We start from the raw sequence: 20303 nt of genomic DNA, 5'->3' as shown, positions 1-20303 counted from the left end.
GAGCTGGGGGACTGTTTAGAACAGAGGGGCAGTGACCCCGGGCAACAAGGAGAGGGAGCGGGAAGCGGGGAAAGCTGTTTACTTGGGCTGGGCTCCTGGCAGGACCTCTGCTGAGTGACTCAAAGCCAGTCCGCCCTGCCTTAGCAACAGCAGGCCTCCGGGGCCCGGGTGCAGCGAGATGCATAAGGGGGGAGGACACCGTCGGCAGGCATGGGACAACTGAACACTTTGCTTTTTGGGGGGATCCCAATCGAAGGTGAGGACACGAGGGACAGTCTTTCCACCATTCCTGACGCTAGGGTGGGGCGACTCTCTCCTGACTGGCTGCATGGTCAGGTATCATGGTCAATGTCATGTGCTGTTTATTAACAAGCAAGGGCTCCCAGGGCCCCATTCTTAATCAGCCCCAGGTTTGGGTCGAATTTAGGATCTTCTTTTTCTTTAAGGTTTTATTTTTTCCTTTTTCTCCCCAAAGCCCCCCGGTACATAGTTGTATATTCTTCGTTGTGGGTTCTTCCAGTTGTGGCATGTGGGACGCTGCCTCAGCGTGGTTTGATGAGCAGTGCCATGTCCGCACCCAGGATTCGAACTAATGAAACACTGGGCTGCCTGCAGCAGAGCACGCGAACTTAACCACTGAGCCACGGGGCCAGCCCCCAAGGATTTTCTAACTGGCACTTTTCTGCCCTGGGGCCTGGCTTCAGCCTGAAGGAGATGGGGAGCAGCCCAGACGGCAGTTGTCTGGATCTGTCGGACAGGCAGTCCTTTGCCTCTAGAAGCACCTCTCCTCTGGGATGCCGGCTCCACCTTCCGCTCCCTTCCTCCCACTCGGGCACAAACTAGGAAGCAAGAGCTGCTCTGCCAGGGCTGGATGTCTGCGCAGAAGCCCGCAGGGGGCCACAGCAATCATCCCCATGGCTGTCAGAGACTCCCCCAGTGCCCTGACTCGAGCTGTGTGTCAGATTGGGGCAGCTAGCAAACCTGAAGGAGCCTGACTCCCTGATGCTTCACTCACCCCTTCCCTCTGTCTGGTTTGCTCGGCCACAACCCCTCACACTGGATCAGCAAGCAGGGCTGGGCAGCTCAGGGCGCCCGCTCTCTGTGCCCAGCCCCCACTGCAAACACGGCAGTGCCTTGTCAGCTGTCTTTCCCGCTGAGTGGTGAGCTGTGCTGCAGAGGGGAAAGAGCTGAGGATGAGGGCCTCCATCTCACGGAGACTGTGCTATGGGTGCGCTTCACATGCACGTCTACTTCATACACATTATCTCACTCAGTATTTGCATACAAGCCGCGGAAATGGGAACATTACAGCCAAGGAAAATGCGGAGGCTCTGAGAGGTTTCCTGATGGGCCGAAGGCTGCACAGCTGGGAAGTGGCCAAACCCCAAGATTCAAAGCAGCCTGCCTGACTCTGCAGCCTTTCTGTGCTCACACGCACGGCTCTTCCCCTTCCACAGAGCCTGCCGGTGACCTGGGCCTACGCAGAAGTGGGAGGGAGTTGGCTAGGATTTTAGACAACTTGCACGACAGGAGGCTGTAAAGTACAGAAAAACTTTTATTGGAAACCTCTTGAATACATTTTAAAGTATAGCTCCGTACTTCCAAACAAGGTAGGCTGGAGGAGCGGGAGGGCCTGTGCCACCTGGATTCAGGTGGCTGGCCCCAGCCCTGTCCCAGGGTGCTGCAGGGGTCAGTCTAGGGCTCATACCTGGCCTCGGACAGGGCTGAGGGGCAAGGGCCGGCCTTGACAGTTGCTCTGCTCCTCCCAGGCTCAGCTCAAAGTCAGGGCTCAGCCTCCCTGGCCTCTCATTGATGGGGTCCTGAAGAAGAATGCTGCCTGCAGAGGCTGACAGTCAGGAGTCAAAGAAGACAATGGCTAACAGGCCCCACCATGCTTGGCCTCGGATGGAGGGCAGCAGCTGAGATCCTGGGGCCAGTCGGGGGAGGCAATCAAACGTACCAGGCCTTCACCCTTCTCAGCACCAGGGCCTTGCAGGTAAATCTGGATGGGTTTAGCAGGCCATCGGTGTGCTCTGGCCCAAAGGCAGGAGGGCCAGCTGGACACCACTGCTGGGAACATTTCTTTGTGGCAGCGGAATGCATGCAACGGGGCAGGGCTCAGCCTAACTGAGACAGCAACAGAGCCTACTCTGGCCCTCGGAGGTCAGCCTTGTAGGTGGGAACAATGTCACATGCATTTACTAACAAGCAATTGAGGGCCACCTGCTCCACTGCAGAACAGCTGCTGCCAGTGCCCACCCCGGGCGGGCCAGGGTGGGAGCAGGCCTAGCTCTCCTGGGCCAGGACTACCAGTTAGTGGGAGAGGGACAAATGGTAGGTGGGGGAGGCTAGGCACTGCGCTTACTCAAGTAACGATACCCGAAGGGCTAAGTCAATTGTATACCCAGCTTTGGTTTCTTCACAAGGAACCAATCCAACCAGTAAACCTCAGGGCAGTGTACAGACCCTGGGATTAAAGGACGGTGATGGCCAGGCCCAGGCGGAAGGAGGAAAAAGCCCACAACTCAGCCCCAAGAAAGAGGAACAAGTACCCCAGAAGGAGGCCTGTCTGTCCTTCCCCAGGGCCACAGCAGGGCAGCCACAATGGCCCTGGGGCACTGTATGTGGCACAACTCTGGGGAGTCATCACATTTGGCACCCAAGACTTGCTGGGCGGCCAGAAGAAGGTCTGCAGAAGCCGAGAGACTCGAGGCTCTCACCAGGAATACGTCCAAGGGAAAGCCTGTTGTCAGTTCAAATGCAGCGATTCTGGGAGGTTCTGTTGCCCTCAGCCAGCCCTCTTCTTGGATCCTGCTCTAAACATATGGGAAGCAAGATCTGCAGGCAGCAAGCCGGACTCTGAGGAACCTCCACCGAGGAGGCTTGCCCCAGAGAGAGGCCACCTTCCCCAAGTGAAAACATCTAACCTCGGACGTATTTTCTCTATAAAATATCTGATCTCTCTCAAAGTAATAAATAATTAGCGTGTTCTACCACCAAGGAGCAGCAACAGGGGGAGGGAGGAAGGGAAGAGAAGAACTTTTGCTGATGCCCAATGACAGAATCCTAGACGCAGTCCTAGGATCGTTTCCCCACGTAGCTGAGGAGCTGAGCACGGCAGCCACCAGGGCTGCTCGGACCTTCTGTTCAGGGATGAGCGGCACAACCTTCGAGGGCAGGAAAGGCTGACTCTGGAGTTCTCATCACCTGGGCAGGAGGCCTGTCATATTGCCAAAAGTATAGGCACAGGGGCAGAGAGGGGGGAGAGAGAGAGGAAGAAGATACCAGAACTAAAGGAAACAACAAGGAGAGCCTGAAGGAGTCCTTCCTTCTTCCTCCCAGCACTGTCTCCTTCCTCTTTCTGCCTCCACACCAGACTCTGGGCCACCAGCTGGAATGTCAAACGGTTGATGGTACAGCAGGCAGGCGAGCGGCCAGCCGCAGGGCAGACCTGGGGCGGGGGGTGGCAGCAGGAGGAACGGGACGACAGCCTTTGTGAAGCAGTTGCTGACGGGTGCTGTAAGCAGATGGCCCTGTGGAGGCCCCTCTGTTACAAACCGTCTTCCCATCTCCAAGGCTAGAGGTTCAGTCCTCTCAAATGCTATCACTGGCTTGATGCTGCCAGGAGGTGCAAGAGCAGGGATGTCTGGGTCCCCAGCCTCCCTTCCACCTGGCTTGGAGCAGGACCAGGGATGCGAGCAGCTGATGAGTGAGAGGCTCTCTGTCTCCTGGGACCACAGAGAGGGGATGCTGGTACTCGAGGACACCAACTTTTACTGCAGGGTTTCTACAAAGGCATCAAATTCTCGGACATTCTTCTCGTGCACAGCCAGCTTCTCTGGTAGCGAGTCCTGTACCGGGCGGAGAGAGAAAAGCGGCCTGTTCAGGCAGGGCCTTGAAGAGGCAGCTTGCCCAGTCCCCCGGGCTGAGGAAGGGGCCACCGCAGACAGCCGGCTCAGCAGGGCTGAGCTGGGAGAGCAGGGGAAGGCAGGGCAGCTGAACAGGCACCGGACAGCGGGCTTATGTCCAGCAGGGTTTCGTGGGGGCTGGAGGGTGGACAGAACAGCCTAGGAAACCCAAGCGGGCCACACACTTAATGAGATAGAAAAGGACCACGCCAACAACAGGATGGCAGAGAAATTACATGTGAAATATCTTTGGCACTGATTAGACTGACACTAGAATAAAACAGCAGGTTCAGAGTGCTACCAATGAAGAAAAGGTTATGGAAGATTTCTTCACACCCGGTGCCGGGCATCAGAGTCCCGCAGGAACAAGGCATCCCAACCATGCTCCCAAGAGATGCCGACTCAGCAGCCTGCGGGGAAGCCTAGGAGTCTGCCTCGTTACATCAGCTGACGTGGGCGGGTTGAGAGAGAACATAAAAGAGAACCACAGGGAGTTAAGTTTAACTGCCCTCAAGTGTCAACTATTAATAGAAACTGGATCTTAATCAGGTGGTCTGTCTCTACTGGTGAATTTGCATCTGCAGATTTACTGACAGGCGCAAGGTACTCAGAAAGGTGGGACACTGTGCTGCCTCAGAACCTATAAAGTGGCCCGGACACACCGGACAGCGCGGGCGGGTTTGGCAGGCCGGTGCAACCGGCTGCAGGTCACTTTGACAGCCTTTGGAGTCCAGTTCCTTCCAAGCACGTTTCAAATGAGAGGTTCGGGAGGCAGTGGTTAAAAGACCCAAATCAGAAGCCAGACTCCCTGGGATCAAAGCTTCGTTTCGCCGGCTCCGTGTGAGCACAGGCAAGTTATTTGTTCAGTGTTGGTTTTCTCATCTGTCAACCGGCACAATACGAAAACCTACCTCTTAGGGTTACTGAAGATTCACATAAAGCGCTTAGAAAAACGCTTGGCACCTAGAAAGCCTCGGGAAATGTTAATATTACTAAGGATATTATTACCTTATGTTATTATTACTGTGCATGCTTTTCTGTTTAAAGAGATCAGAGGCAGCTATATCCAGGTCCTGAGCCACTCCTCTAATTTCGATACAGGAGGCACTATTTCCACCTCAAGCAGAGGGACCCCGACATCTCATGATGTGGGGCAGCCAGAGTCTGTGGCTGTGCAGGGCGCTCCTCTGTCCTCCAGAGGCAGGAAACAGGGAATACCCTCAGCGGAGATGTGGTGATTACAGGCAGTCCCAGGACATCTGGCTAAGCATGAGAACCGCTAGCTGAGGGACGGGCTGTCCGTGGAAAGGGCAAGAACACCAGCAGTCAGGACCTCCTATTTCTTCTACCCTGGACCACCGGCATCTGCCTGGCAAGCTAAAGAGCTGCTGGAGCAGCGTGGCTTAGTGGCACCAGCAAGTAGCAGCCAGCAGGCACCAAACGACAGGAGTGTGGCAGTGCTGCTGGGAGTGTGCAGAGGAAAGGAGGAAGTCAGTGCACGCAAATGCAAGAAAATGACTCCCAGGCACGATGCAAATCTCAAGTGTGATCAAAAGAAGATAATGGTCTAAAAGTATCTCTTTCCTGTTAAGGGAAGATGGGAGGCGAGTGGGTGGGAGGAGTAACAGGAAGAAATTTCTAGGCCTGTGGAGCAGGAGTAACCACCAAAGGGGGACGGGAGGTCAGAGGATGAGGTGTAGGGGGAGGGGTTTCCATACCAAGTCCTCGGCCATTGACTGGGCCCCAATATCTATGGAGAGGCTGCTCAGCTGAGGGGGGTTCTGAAATTCACGATAGAAGGTCCCCAAGTCCATCGGAAGAATGTCATCTTTAGAAAAAGCCGGTTTCTTCAAAAATAAAACAGATTCAGTTTAGCTTGTCTTCAAAAATAAAACAGATTCAGTTTAGCTTGCCTTGGACCACAGAGGAAAACCACAGGAGTTAAGCTATAAACAACCCTCCTTCCTTTCAGTAATTACCAAAAAAGAGGTTCCTCCAGGCTTATCTTAGGAGGAGCATCTTTACACCTTTCTCTGCTGGCCCATCGAATTCTAATCCTGATGATCACATTCCTCTCCCCTAATTAGGTTTCTGCCCCCTTCCTTCAAACTCCTCTCCTTACCAAAGGGTTATCCATTCAGGATTCCACTGGGAAACCACCATTTAGAGATGAATTTCATTACGAATTTCAATCAAAGACATGGCACAAAATGTCTCATTGGTGGGGTTTTTTTTTGTTTTTTTTTTGGTGAGGAAGATTGTCCCTGAGCTAACATCTGTGCCAATCTTCCTCTATTTTGTATGTGAGACGCTGCCACAGTGTGGCTTGATGAGTGGTGCTAGGTCTGTGCCTGGGATCTGAAACACGAAACCCCAGGCTGCAGAAACGGAGTGTGCGAACTTAACCACTATGCCACATGGTTGGTCACAAAATGCCTTATTGTTCATGGGCCTCCAAATGTCTCCCCAAGCAGAGTAAGAGGGCAGGTTGCCCACATGAACTGCACAGCCGGGCACCCACCTGCCCCATCCCCTGTCTAAGCCGACCCATCTGATTCCTGTGAAGAAGTCCTGTTCAAGTGCAATGGATGCTCCAGGTTTATCTCCCCTGGGGCAGCAATGGTCTAGGAAAGTGATGGCAACTTACGAAGTCAATCATAACAAAGTCGTCATGAGTGTTGCCACTGCTGCCCCCGCTGGAGCCATCAGAGTGCAGGCTGCCTTGGAGAGGAGACTCAGTCTCTGGGGAATCTGGAGGATTCACCTGTTTCAAACAAAGGCAGAGGCAGGGGCTGGTTCTGCACTCTGGGTGCAAATTACCGTTAACAACCAAGGGTTTTGTAAGGGACCCAACGTGGGCCACAAATCCATAGACCAACGGGCATGGCTACGGGTCTGTGGAGGAAGGACGAAGACGACTACAGCACCCTCTCCCTGGAAACTTTAGTCAGTGGTGGACTCACCATGGGATCGGCATCCTCCAGCTCCAAATTCTTGGGAGCAAACATGGCAAAGGGTATGTCCAAACTGGTCAGGGTCACCTGAAGGGACACAGGAGGAAGTATTAGCGCCCGTGCCTCCCCCAGCTTACGTGCCTCTGTAGACGCTGCCAGGAGCCTAGAGGTCCAGCAAGTCTGCACCCCTAGGCTGACCATGCCACCCCTCAGGTTCCTGTCTTGTTGGAGACCCCCTCAATTCCCCCTGCCTTCCACCACATGCCCACAGCAGAAACAGGGGTTAGGGCTCCCCAGGAAGCTCGACCCAGAGTACTTCAGCGACAACTGCTCTTCACTGACAGAGCTGAGGAGAAACTTCCTATTTCAAGTTAGGCTGAGACAATGACACTCCCATGCAGTGTGTTTCTGCTAAAAGGCGTCTGGTCTCCCTCTCCTACCGTAAGCTTAAAAGATCACAGAACAATAGTTCTAAACTTCTTCTGGAGGGGTGTTGTAGGTTATTAATCCTCTTCACAAAATATTCACCCTCCCACAATTCTGCATGCAATTTCAGCACTTCTACAGATCCCAGGTTAGGAGCCCTGCCTGTAAGGCCCGCTCGAAGGGCTCAGACATTCCCACAGGTGGCAGTGGCAGAAAAATCACCTGGTTGATGGGTTTGTTGACAAAAGCCCCCACTTTTCGGACAAAGATGGTCTCCAAGACGTCGTGTGGGGAGGCCCGTCCCTCACTGCTGTTTGATACAGTTTCCGTGTCCTCGCTGCAGAAGAAAGGTAGTGTGGGTATTCACTCTCAAACCACAGCTGAGCCTCCACGGCTCCCCGTGAAGCCACCGTCTTGCGGGGCTGCAGCCTAGGGCAGGAGGTGCCCCTGCCAGCCCACCCACATGGCAAATGCCAATATGCGGTCTGGCTGCTGCCATTGTCCCCCTCCCTTCTGAGTTGAGAGCAGAGTTCCTGGAACAACTAAAATTATGCATATCTGAGTGAAACTTAGTGTCACAATTGTGTAAAGCTTACATAACATTTAAGCTGAAATATCGATGAGGAGCATCAGTTACCGTGCACAGGGCAATCATTCATAGAGGCAAGCATTTCTCAGAAACAACTATAAGTTTAGTTGTTTCAGACTCAGTTTCAGCTTTTCTACATCTTTTTTAATCTAAAAATACCATAAGACTGTACAGTTTACAGTACAATGTTAAACTTAAGCCTTACCTCACAAGAGACATTGCCATTATTCTAAGTCAAGAGTCCCAAATTTGATTCTAGATGGCCAGGCCTTTGTCTGCCCACGAGATCGCTTGGCTGAGGTCCTCTGTGCGCCGTACTATGTTTCCTCCCCGCTCCCTGCCTCCAATCATCCCTCTGTTCAGCAAGGCCTTTCAACTGGGCTGCTCTCACTCCTGCCCTCTCCAGCCCTCCAGAATGGTGATGACGTGATGATGGGGGCTCCAAGCAGCAGAAACAAGGGGACATCCTGTGGCTGTGAGACCAGCAGACACAGCCCTGCAAGCTGCAGCCGACAGGAAAGGTCCTGTGGCCAACGGCTGCAGGTGGGCAGGAGGACTGTGCAATCCAAGTGGCCCCTGGACTCCAGGCAGCACTGAGGGAGCCCTGAGCTCTGACGATCTGGATTTAGTAAAGAACCCCCTCAACAGGGCCTCCTGTCTTCAGCTACTCCCAGACATGCCCCAGGAGTCGAGGCTCAGAAAATGAGTGTAAAATGACTAACAAGATCTTCCTTTGATTATCTAACAGGGGAGGGATAAGAGGATGGAAATTTGGGAAGCCAGGAATGAAAGTAATTATTTTTCCTGATGGATAGCACAAAAAGACCTTCCCAAACAATTCCCCTCCCACCACTCCACTGTGGGAATGAAAAAAAAAAAAATTCCAGGAATTCCTACTATCCAAAAATGCATTTAAGATGCGGTCAGGCAATCTCCGTCATGATCTCTGGGGCCTTCCAGTCAAGAGGGGCAGAGCAGGTCAAGACAGCCTCGGCTGCCCATGGGAGAACTCCGAGTGTCATGGAAAGACAGAGCACAGGCTTTGCAGTCCCAGGAGCTGGGCTTGTGCCCAGCCATTTTGCAAGCTAAGTGCTTTTGGGCAAATTACTTAACCCTTCTGAGACCCTCAGGTCTTTGAAAAGGAGGTAACAGTGGTGATTTCTGCAGGGTGGAATTATGAGAACTTTCATTTTCTACCTAATCAATGTCTTGATAATTTGCATTCTAGAGACTGTATCATTTCTGTCATCAGAAAAGACAAAGATTTTTTAAAAACTGCAGTGAGGAAAAATAGTTGTTCCTAAAGGATCTCCATGAGGCGCTAACATAGCAGAAAAAGAACATCAATCCTAACCACCACCAAGATACACTGTGGCCCGATGCCAAGGTGATGGTGAACACCCTGTTCTGGTCTTCAGGAAAAACGAGGAGCAACTCTAAGGGAATAAATCTGGGGGCCAGAGAAAAATGTCTGAGAAGGCCCTCCACTGGGTGAGGGGTCTAGCAGGCCAGGCCCTGCTGTTGGCAGCAAAGCGCATGGTCAGCTTCCTTACATACCAGCTGCAGCATAAGATTCTTATCAGGAGCTTTAAGGATTCCACATTCTGGGCACAAATGCCAAGTCTGAGCTGATGTTGACAGCTACTCTTCCCTGATACCAAATAAGCACATGAGTTGGGGAGGACAGGCCTCCTGGCTAGCCTGAGCAGTGGCAGAGCCAAGACGTGAACTCACCTGCTGGAAGGCGTGGCAGCACAGTGGGCCCCGTCAGAAGGGGTGTAGGTTGCCAATCTCTCCTGGTCGGCCTGGGCACCCAGGGCAGGCTGGTTGGGAGCAAGGGGTACCCCGCCTTCCTTCCCGGGAACCATTAGCTTTGGGGAAGAATGGAAAAATAGTGACTCATGGCAGTGTCAGTCAGGAGGGAAACTTACGACCTAGCATGATGGTATCTGCTTTCCAGCTCTTCCATCACCAATGCTGCCACCAAGTGGGCAGGAAACCTTGGATCTGTATCCTCTCTAGGACTCAGTCAATGGGAGACATGCAAGATAATGACTACAGAGGCAAAAGGAAAGAGGAGAAAACACTGGGCAGCTTCTCTTTCCTTTCTGAAGGCTAAGAAGCCCCTTCCTCTCAGTCACCTCAGTCCTCCAGTTACGAAGAGCTTTGCTTCAGAACACTTGGAGTAATGCCAGCGTATCAAGAGGCCTCGCACTGCCTCAGGGCAAGGTAGACAGCATAGGAGCCCCCAGAGTCCTCCCATCTTTAAAGATACCTGGTGAGGGTGTGTGGTGGTTAAGCCAGCAGCAAACACTACTGGATAAGCCAGGTCAGCTGATCCAACGCCCAGAGCAGCAGGTTGATAGGAAAGGCGAGAGCTTGAGAGCTAAGCAAGAGAAAAACAAAGAGGGGCAGAGGAAAGGAGGAGAAAAAAATAGGCCATCCTAGAGTATGACTAATGATCCAGGTCAGTAGAAGGGTAAGAAGCGGACCCCAGCCCACACCCTCACGGTGCGGGGGCCTGATGGAAGGGTTAAAGACAGACCAGGCCATTGCGTTCTAGATAAGGAAACAGACTTGTGTGTAGTGGCACTGGGATTCCCAGCTCTGCACCTTCCAAAGGCTTCCAGAGTTCCTTGCTCCCCCTTTTCCCAGGGGCTCAGCTAACTGTTTTGGTTTCCAGCCCAGCTGATCTGTGGAGCACAAGCCTACGCAGAACTTGGAGCCAAAGTCATCAGTTTTTCCCAGGTCATTCTAGTTTCTCATTTGTCCTTGAGGTCCCTTTAAAACAAAAGGCATCTTCTCTAATCATTCCTTCCATCACCCCTGGGTATGGGAGGGTTCCTATGTATACTGAAAAAGAAAGAATGCCACTCTTGGATTGTTTATTTGGAAATAAGATATAAATAACTCCCAGTATTTTTCACATCAATGGTAGGAGGAGGGGCAAAAGAGAAATCCTATTTTGGGCTGGTGTGCTATGACTGTGTCCTCTTAAAAACCAATTATCAAGCCTCAAAATAACCCACAGAACACTTGGGGACATTTAAATAGTTATACCCTGTACTTTACTTTATTTACAACTTTTAAATAAAATGATGCCATCTCATTATATCCCCATCTTCCCAGTATGGACTCACTTGATGGGAAAAGGCCAGTCCTGCCATGGGGACCCTCAGGGTGTCCGTCACCACAGGAGTAGGGGTCTGAAAATGTGCCTTTGTGACAGTAAACACACACTGTGCACAGATACACACAGAGACAGGAGAAACAAGAGAAGAAAAAAGAAAAGGGACTTGAGAAAGAAGTGAAAAAAACTCCAGAAGGGGCAGTAGCAATAGAGGCTGAAATGCACAGTGGAAGTCAGGAGTGAAAGCAGGGAGAAAGCTGCATGACTGCCTTCCCCAAAGGACCCCCTGGAAGAGTCTGAAGAGGAGACGTTTATCCCAGGGTGCTCCACTGCAGCCTGTCTCCCTGATGAGCAGGAGGAAAACAAAGCTGAGTCAAGCCGGGGGGGGGGGGGGGGCGGCTGGGCAACACAGGGAAACCCGAACCCAGCATTAGTCAGTCTTCAGTCAAGAGGGTGGGAGGATGTCAGAGAACAGCCTCCGAAAGGAAGGGCCTGAGAGCAGACGCAAGGTGTGCTGAGGAGGAATGAGGACGCCGAGGCTAGAACATTAGGCTGAAGACCTTTCTGCGGGGACCCAGAATCTGCAGGGACAGGTTTAAACAGTTGACAGTTGTTGGTTGGAACTTGGAAGAGCTAACGTACCTGACTGCATATTTTCCTACATTATCCCAGGGAAGCTGAGTGGGTGCGTGCAGGTGTGCGTGTGCGTGTGCGTGCATGTGTGTGTTTCCTTATAGTCCCTGATGGCCTTGGAGAACTTGCTGTTCCTTCTTCAAGTCTCACCAGTGAGCTGGTTAGCGCTTAGAACTGGAGACAGGGCCTTAAGTCACAGCAGCAGGTTCAGGGCCACAACTATTTCTTGACTCAACTCTGGGCCCAAATGATACAATGATCCTTATTTTGTTGGCAAAACAAACATCACATTAACATGTATTTACTGGACTCTAGCAAAAGCTCAAACAGAAGTTGCTGAACAATTATGCAATTCCCTCGGTTACACCAAGGAAAAAACCACTGCAATATTTACAAGAATGAGGAGACCTGACAGCAAATGATTTTCACTCTGTTCTACCGTCAAGGTTCCAAATGAATATTTCTACACCAAACTGTAGCAGCCTTGATCCGAGTTGCTGAGTATTGACTCACCTATGGGTGCTCAGTATTGACGAGATCTTGGTGTGATCTACTTTTAAACTATGAGACACAACAAGCAACTGATACCATGAAAAAGACAGGCTCTCCTTACACAGGTCGATAAACCTTTTTGCAAACATCAGGGCAGAAACCACTTAACTTCCCTTTACTTTTGGGGTCGGGTCAAATTTCCACCGTCAGAGAAAGAGACAAACTGATTTGTTAAGGCCCAGCCTCACCATCTCTCCTATCTCTGAAGTCATAACTTTATTTACTGTTTATGAATTTACCACTTGTAAAACAAAACTGTTTAATGAACATTAAACTTGACATATTCACTTTTTGATTATAAAAAAAACCTACTCCCACTAATATGCACAGTGAAAAAGCAGTCTGGTGCTCTAGTGGTTAAGATTCAGCACTCTCACCATTGTGGCCTGGGCTTCACTTCCCAGTCAGGGAACCACACCCCCCGTCTGCTGGCTGTCATACTGTGGTGGCTGCGTGTGGCTGTGAGGCTGAAAGCTAGGCCACCAGGATTTCAAACACCAGCAGGGTCACCCGTGGTGGACAGGTTTCAGCGGAGCTTCCAGACTCAGACAGCCTAGGAAGAAGGACATGGCCACCCACTTCCGAAAAGATTAGCCGTGAAAACCCTGTGAACAGCAGGGAGCACAGTCTGATAGAGCGCTGGAACGTGAGAGGAGGGCGCAGAAGACTGGGCAGGGTTCTGCTCTGCTGTGCACAGGGCTGCCAGGAGTCGGAATCAACTCGACGGCACAAACAACAAATGGCTCCGCCCCCCCCCGCCACCTTATTCTACGTCAGTAAGTGTACCAGAGCTACCCCCTCCCACAGCAATGGTGACACTCATGCCTATATATATTGATGGGGAGAGAGGGAGTAACAGTTCTCACATCACCAAACTGTCTGCAACTTTACAACAAAAACCTCTTTAACTCTAAACCGGGACAACAGAAATAACAGTGATCCATAGATTTTGTAACATCCTTCACACACATTAGGTTAGCTTTTGTGCCTAACTTATGCTTTTGAAACAGATTAGAATGATAACTTTAATCCAGTATTTCCTAACAACGCAGGATGGAATAAATTCAAATATTTTTAACAAAAAAAAACACAAAAAAGAAAAACTTATGAATAGCTAATTAACTTGTTGGGTCCCCAAAATAAGATGGTGAAAAGGGGTAATCTGGGGCTAGTTTAAAGGAAAGCAGAACTGAGTTGGGTCTAGATGAAACTAATGTGAAAGTCAATGAGGAGGGGAATGATAGAGATGATGGGCAGGCAGAGCAGGCAACGGCAGGCCAGGAGGCAGACGAACGACTCAGGGTGGAGGGAAGGAATGTGGCCTTCTGAAGTTCAGTCAGCTGGCAAAAAATGACGCCTTAGCTGAAGCATCTCAGTACCATGTACATTACACAGCAAGGCCACACAGGCACTTCCTCCCAGGAAGCCGAGAACATTGTTTGGAGCCTGTGTTTTATCAAAACTGGGTTTGACGCTGAAGATGGACTCAGATGGAAAAGCTAATGGGGAAAAATGTTCAGGTAGAGAATGCACTAGGCAGAAATCCGTGTCAACTATTAAGAAAAACTGCACTGCGGGTTTTTTACTGGCACTTCATGCTAAATAATGATTGCTCCTTTTGTGTTCCTTCTGTTATTAGGAACCATATTTACCGCTTCAAAAGAGAAGCAGCTAGCAAATTAACAAGTGTCAAGTGGAGTACCTCTCTGGTATCAGAATGCATCTGGAATTCTGTCACTGATTTTTCTTGGGAATTTAAGATGTCCCTAGGAAGGTAAAGGTTACACAGAATCTTGTGGGTTAAGAATAGTTACAACTAGAAACATTGCATTATCACCCGCTGGATGAGAAGGCTCTTCTCATCCCTCAAAATAACCGCCTCAAAACAATTACCACTGCCACCGAAAGAGACTGTATCTAAATTCTGACACCATTTTGTAAGGCCCATATATGTACCAAATAACTACCGCCACCCCAGAAACTGTCTCCCCTACCTGGGATGGAGGGGAGGTGGAAAAAGAAGTGGTACACACTTCTTGAGAATCTTCCACAGAAGGATATGTTACTCCAGTGTCCTCACCAGCGGTTCTATAGTGAGGGGAAAAGAAATCATGAATTTTATGGTGATGGCATTTGATTTCAGAAAGGATACAAAGCGAGGTTTGACAAGGATGAAAGTTGTGATGAGAATTGTTTCAGATAGAGTTCATAACGGAAAGAGAGAGAGAGCAGCATCTAGAGGTTGACAATGGTTTTCTTTTTTTTAAACCCAAACATCTTACCTGACATATCATTTGAGAGTATTTTCTTAAGCCTGGCCAGTGTTGGGGCCAAAGAATTGTCAGCAATAGAGACACAATGAAACAAAAATCTAGACTCCAAAGACAAAGCTATCCAACTTTACAAGACCTTCACATAAAGGCAGTATTCCTGATACACATCTACTTCAGCCTCTAGAGAATTCTGTTTTCTGGGATCTAGGCCTGGAGATATTTGATTCTGACGTATAACTGAATTGTACCAAAGGTGCCCTGAAAACCATTATTGGTGAAGGACATTGCACAAATTACTACCACTCCTGTGGTCTCTAAGTAAAATCAACTCAAAAGTCAAATCACTACCAGCAAGATCCAAACTGTCCAAGAATTTTCTGAGATATGCTGAATACTTCAAGTCTTGGTGCACCTCAGAGGCAGCAGCAAGAACGGAAGCTCGCCACTCCATTTCTCGCCACGGGGTTCTCCATCAGTGCCCCCTGCCCATCAGTGAGAGCTGACAAAAGTGCTCGAGGGACCTGTGCAAGATGGATGCGTCCGCCCCGCTGCAGCTGGGAAGTGCCTTTCACATGCCTCACCTGTAATTGCAGGGGTGCGTGGGCGAGGAGCTGGGATAGGGGCGGTCCACAAAGTGATCGATGATGATCCCCATGATGGGGGGGGTCCTCTCAAATTGCCTGTAACGCAATAAGCACATTGCAGTATTCGTCAGAATGCCTCGCTAGCCCCTGAAGTCCTCAGAGGGCCTGATGTCTACCGACAGGAACCACTAGGGCCTTAACTACTGCATCCCTAAATAGAAGCAACCAGCTCTACATTGTTGACGCTGGGACACTCAGAGTCTCCAGTCTGGAAACTGGTCTCTCTCGTGATTTTCTTCTTCAGAAGGGGACTGACTTCAGCAATGGCAAAGCTGAATTGTAGGCTTAGCCACGAAGTTTGGGGACAAAAAACTTGTATGTCTTTGGAAGAGTTCTTTTGGATTCCAAGTTCTTTCCTCACCTGGTGGACATGAACGCCAAGTTAATTCTGTAAGCGCAAGAAAGAGTGACGGTGCCCACAGGGGTGCCCACAGTCCCCACACGGACTGTCTGGAAACCTAGGAGAAAAGACAAATGGAGAGCTCTGTTCCAGAGGACGCTGGCACTGCCCGAGTCTGTCTCTTCCTGAATCATTCAGCCTACAGTACAATTTCTGGCACCCACTTAGCATCTTGAGTGCAGAAGCCTCCATTTCATATATATGTGTGGGGGTATGTATGTATGTGCATATATATGTATTTTTTTCTTTCAATTTATCCTATATTGACCTAATACTGGCAGAAGAAACAGCATTCTATTTCCAGATAAAATTACCTTCAAAGAGGTAAAACGATTATTAGTCCTAAAGCTTGAGCAAGTCCTAACCAACCCTGCCCGGGTGTGTCACATGTCCAGTGAGATAGCAAAGGGGCACGAGGAGTTTACCACACAAGCGCCTCAATTTATGAAGTAACTACACTCCCGCCCAAGCTGCCACACCAGAACTAAGTCTAGAAGAGCCAGGGCCTTGCAAGTGAGACTTCCAACAAAGCTTTCCTGGTTTTCTTGGTTTCATTTCCAAGTTTTCAAAATTGTTGATGCTCATCAGAAACGTAGAAAATCAGGAAAACAGACAAACGCATAAAGAGTAAAAAAGAATACTGAGTTACTGGAGCTTTGGGGAAGATTACTCAGTCATTCCCCGGCAGCTCTTCCGACCACCTACCTGTCTTTCCCTTTCTTGGATCATACCTATTAAAATCACAAGCTATGTATTATTACAGGCAGCATCCAAGCCCACCTCTGAAGTCAGGAGCGCTCTTAACACTACAGATGTTTTCAACCTTATTACATACCTTCTCCTAAGCCATTCAGCTGAACTTCCCCAAAATATATTCTGTAGGGAAGAAATAGAAATGTTACCTGATTGTTTATTCCAAGGGCCTCTATAGCCAAACTACCTAGAAACAAAATAAACAAAACAAACCCTTCTTTTCTCATCTGCATGAACATCTCCTTTAACGGAGTGAAAATGCTACCACTTCAATTACGGTGCAGGCATGGGAATGTGCATGGAGAAGCTTGGTTAAGAAATGAGGAAAACAATAATTAAGTGGAACCTGCTATTTAAGTTTCTTCTTCCCATTCCTGCAACGTGTTTTTAAAGTATACCCACTGGAAAATAAAGAATATATGAATAAAATTGGTAAACAGATCTGGGACTACTATTAGAAAGTACTAGATATTTTTTTATTGAGGTATAACTGACATAGGACATTATATTAGTTTCAGGTGTATAACACAATGATTCTATATTTATATATATTGTGAAATGATCACCACAATTAGTCTAGTTGACATCCATCACCACACATAGTTATAGCACTTTTTTTCTTGTGATGAGAACTTTTAAGATCTAGTCTCTTAGCAACATTCACATATACAATAGAAGGTACAAGATTGTGAAGAGTGATCCTCAATTAAAGGGAGCTCTCCGTGCTTGTCACAAGTCATTCCAAAGTAAATTGGTTAAGAAGTCAGAAAATCTTTTCCACTACAGAATAATCACGTAAGAGTATTCTGAAAATATAAACAGCAGAACCTTTCCATGAATCTCCCTGGGAAAGGGAGCCTACGTTAGCTAAAATTCCGAATTACAAAACACTTAAAATGTATTTTTTGTATTTTTCAAGCAATAGCACCCAAAACTAAACACCTACATAGGTTTGTTGAATAAAAACTAAGCTCCAACAACGTATACCTTAAAAAAACCATACCTTTAAAAAAAAGAAAAACAAATTGAATTAGCAGTGTTTTAAAGTCTTAGGCTCCTTTTCCAGCTTTGACATGTGTATCAGTAGGACTTCAAAATCCATCCCACAGGAACCAGGACTGCGCATAGACAAAAGAACAACTTGGTAGCTTGGCAAGGCTGAGGGTCATAAGGGAGGATGGATAGACGATACAGTCAAGCTAGAGCACCAACTACCCAATCAACCATCTGTCCAAGAGTCCGTCACAGAATACCTGAATGCCGGTCAGACAACGCGCCAAGCGAGGAGGCTGAGGAGCACATCAAGAAGGGGAGCAGCTATGCCGTTTACCTGTACAATATGACATATTCGTGCCCCTGTTTTCTGGAGAGTCTGTAAGCAGGTGTCACCCTAGTTATAGCAAGAAGAGACTTCAGCAGCAACGACAGTCTGTTGTACACCGTGTAGGAAACTTTGATTTCTTTATCACACCTGAGGAGCACAGAGACACCATCAGGATTCTCCTATTCGACTAACGGAAAACAAAGAACAGAAATGCAACGGATATGGAGATATTAGTCACGTTCCATTCAGTGACTGAGAGCAATTTGTTAGCATTATTCATAAATTCCGAGAGAATATAATCTGCTTTGCAGTCCAAATACACCATGCACAGAGTATTACAGTCAACAGAGGTGGCTGCAAATTAAGCGCTGGAACTGCATAAGATTAAATTTATTATTAAAACATGTTCTGAACTAAGTTCTTTGTCAGCTTATCCACAGAGTGTTGAGGTAAGCCAAAGTTTCACTTTCACATGCACTAGACACAGGCAGAAGCGCACCAAAAGGCACAGAACACATTTTTTTCTAGCTTTGAAGCAGTTATCTTTCTAAGAGATAAAGCAATATTGCAATTATATTACTGAAGGTGAAAATACAATTTCAATGTACTATCTTATGGGCTGTCTACCTCTTTAACAAGAAATCTGGAGAAAAGTATGCTTGGTACTAAAATACTGGACTATAACCTGGCAATTATTTTCTATTTAATAAAAAAAAATAACACCCACACCACACATACTTATTACAAAGATTTTTCTTTAGATGTGTTGCCATTTCCTCAATTTTCCTATATATTCTTGAAAACTGAAGCTTCAGGTGGGAAGTAAGCTAATCTGCCTTGAAAGAAGAAAATGGAGGAGGGAAATAACATGCATTTCCAATCCATGACCAATGCAGTGTGTAAAAAGGAGTAGTGAGGGGCAATCTTACTGGATGTCTGCCACACGAAAAACAGACAAAACAGAGTAGTCACGTTACAAGCGCTCGCAGGGGATTTAATTAGAGAACTGGCTGTACTCTGGGAAAACAACAAATCCTTTTCAGCTTTCTCTCTGCTCCTTTCCCGTGGTGTCTGAGTCTCTCTGGACTGACACTCCCTCTGAAGGTCATCTCTGCCCGGGCTGGAAGCCAAGCATGAAGCAAATTGTAGCCAAGACCTATTGGCTTTGTTAAGTGGTCAGAACACCCTCCAGGACTGGCAACAAAGTCCTGCTGTTCATATGATGCCATGTGCTTCGTCCTCTGCTACCACAGCCAAGGATCCTAAGACAGGGCACTTACTTTTCATTCATTTCAAGACACCAGATTTCTAGCTCCATGGAATCTCCCTGTAGATGGAACAAGTGAAAGATATCTCAGTTTTATTTGTTTCTTTTAAATTATCTTTTTTCTTATTACAAAGCACTATATAACGACTACAAAAATATCGGAAGGGGGCCAGCCCCGTGGCCGAGTAGTTAAGTTCACACACTCCTCTTCGGAGGCCCGGGGTTTTGCCGGTTCGGATCCTGGGCGCGGACCTAGTGCCGCTCATCAAGCCATGCTGAGGTGGCATCCTGCAAGGCAGAGCTGGAGGGACCTGCAACTGGAATATACAACTATGTACTGGGGGGCTTTGAGGAGAATAAATAAATAAATAATTTTAAAAAATAAAAAATATTGGAAAGTATAAATAAGCAAAAAGAAAAAATCAGATTATCAATTTATAATCCAATCAGCCACTTTTCTAAATAAAAGTGAGATCATACTACATATGCCATTTTTATCACTTATTTTCTATTAATCAATACAGCATGGAATTTTCCTTATAATTAAAAGTTCTACGTTATCTTTAATGGTTGCATAGTATTCTGCCATCCGGCCATCATTTTATCCAATCAGTCCCCCTATACTGGGACGTATACATTGTTTCTAACTTTTGACTACTATAAACAACACCGTGATAAATAGACTTGAGACCAAAACTCTGTACACACCCTGAAGTAATTTCTTAAGGCAAATGTCCAGAATTAGAATTGTTAGACCAAAGAGTATTCATGCTTCTGAGACTTTTAGCACGTATATCCAAATCGTTCTTCAGAAAGGCCGACACTTCAAGCTATGGAGAGAGCCTTGCCCTCCAATTCTGTAGGGGATATTTTTAGGTGACACCCACAGTTAAGGAATACCTTAACAAGCTCCTTACTTAAAAATCTTTTTAGCTGTCTGATGTCTTTAACCAAACTGTTCAGGCTCCCTATGTGTTACTCTGAACAGACTTAGTCCAGTGGGTGGGAAAGAAGAAGAAAAGATTAAAGGCAGAATTCCTCAAGCCTGTAACACGCCTGTGGTCACTCAGTGAGAAGGACAGTCACATACGTTTGAACACAAGCAAGCTTGTTATTAAGCAGCTGGAAGAGGTTCGGGAGTAGGCTTGGGTCAGCGTGTGGAACAGAGAACTAAACGTTACTTGTAGATCAAACTTAAATACGTAGCCTTAACATATCCTTCTCATCATACTCTCACTCTTAAATGATGAATTTTGAATTTCCCCACCAAAAATCAAGGGATGACTGGATAGCAGTATCTAGGACTAGCTGGTGTGGCTTCTCTAGGACAATCACAACAGTTCACAGTCAGATGTCACAGACGCCGGGGGTAGGAAGGAGTTCTTCTAGGGACTCCTTTTGGACTCCCTATAGGTCACCAAGGAAAATAATTCATAATATAAACTGGCAA

The 20303-nt window shown here is 48.0% G+C and overlaps 1 protein-coding gene across 12 annotated transcripts in view; it reads right to left on the bottom strand.

Annotated features, from left to right (window-relative positions):
- Positions 1 to 1537: 1537 nt before the first annotated feature.
- ATG13 (autophagy related 13) overlaps positions 1538 to 20303 on the bottom strand; it is a 42176-nt gene continuing 23410 nt past the window's right edge. For 4 of the 12 annotated variants that reach the window (XM_008543048.2, XM_008543055.2, XM_008543067.2 and 1 more), the window contains 14 exons: positions 18867 to 18913; positions 17593 to 17733; positions 16345 to 16385; positions 15471 to 15567; positions 15047 to 15145; positions 14187 to 14280; positions 11018 to 11116; positions 10153 to 10263; positions 9612 to 9748; positions 7511 to 7625; positions 6872 to 6949; positions 6556 to 6672; positions 5627 to 5755; positions 1538 to 3851 (listed from right to left, as the gene is read on the bottom strand). In XM_008543048.2, the coding sequence (XP_008541270.1) occupies positions 3774 to 3851; positions 5627 to 5755; positions 6556 to 6672; positions 6872 to 6949; positions 7511 to 7625; positions 9612 to 9748; positions 10153 to 10263; positions 11018 to 11116; positions 14187 to 14280; positions 15047 to 15145; positions 15471 to 15567; positions 16345 to 16385; positions 17593 to 17733; positions 18867 to 18913 (1383 nt within the window). In that variant the 3' untranslated portion in view covers positions 1538 to 3773. The remainder of the gene's footprint in view (positions 3852 to 5626; positions 5756 to 6555; positions 6673 to 6871; positions 6950 to 7510; positions 7626 to 9611; positions 9749 to 10152; positions 10264 to 11017; positions 11117 to 14186; positions 14281 to 15046; positions 15146 to 15470; positions 15568 to 16344; positions 16386 to 17592; positions 17734 to 18866; positions 18914 to 20303) is intronic. The other 8 variants (XM_070565018.1, XM_070565016.1, XM_070565019.1 and 5 more) reach the window with 2 other exon arrangements.

This window comes from Equus przewalskii, chromosome 11 (assembly GCF_037783145.1).
Source record: "Equus przewalskii isolate Varuska chromosome 11, EquPr2, whole genome shotgun sequence".
NCBI lineage: Eukaryota > Metazoa > Chordata > Mammalia > Perissodactyla > Equidae > Equus > Equus przewalskii.
The sequence above is the reverse complement of the archived record's forward strand: the minus strand, read 5'-3'. Positions and strand labels throughout refer to the sequence as shown.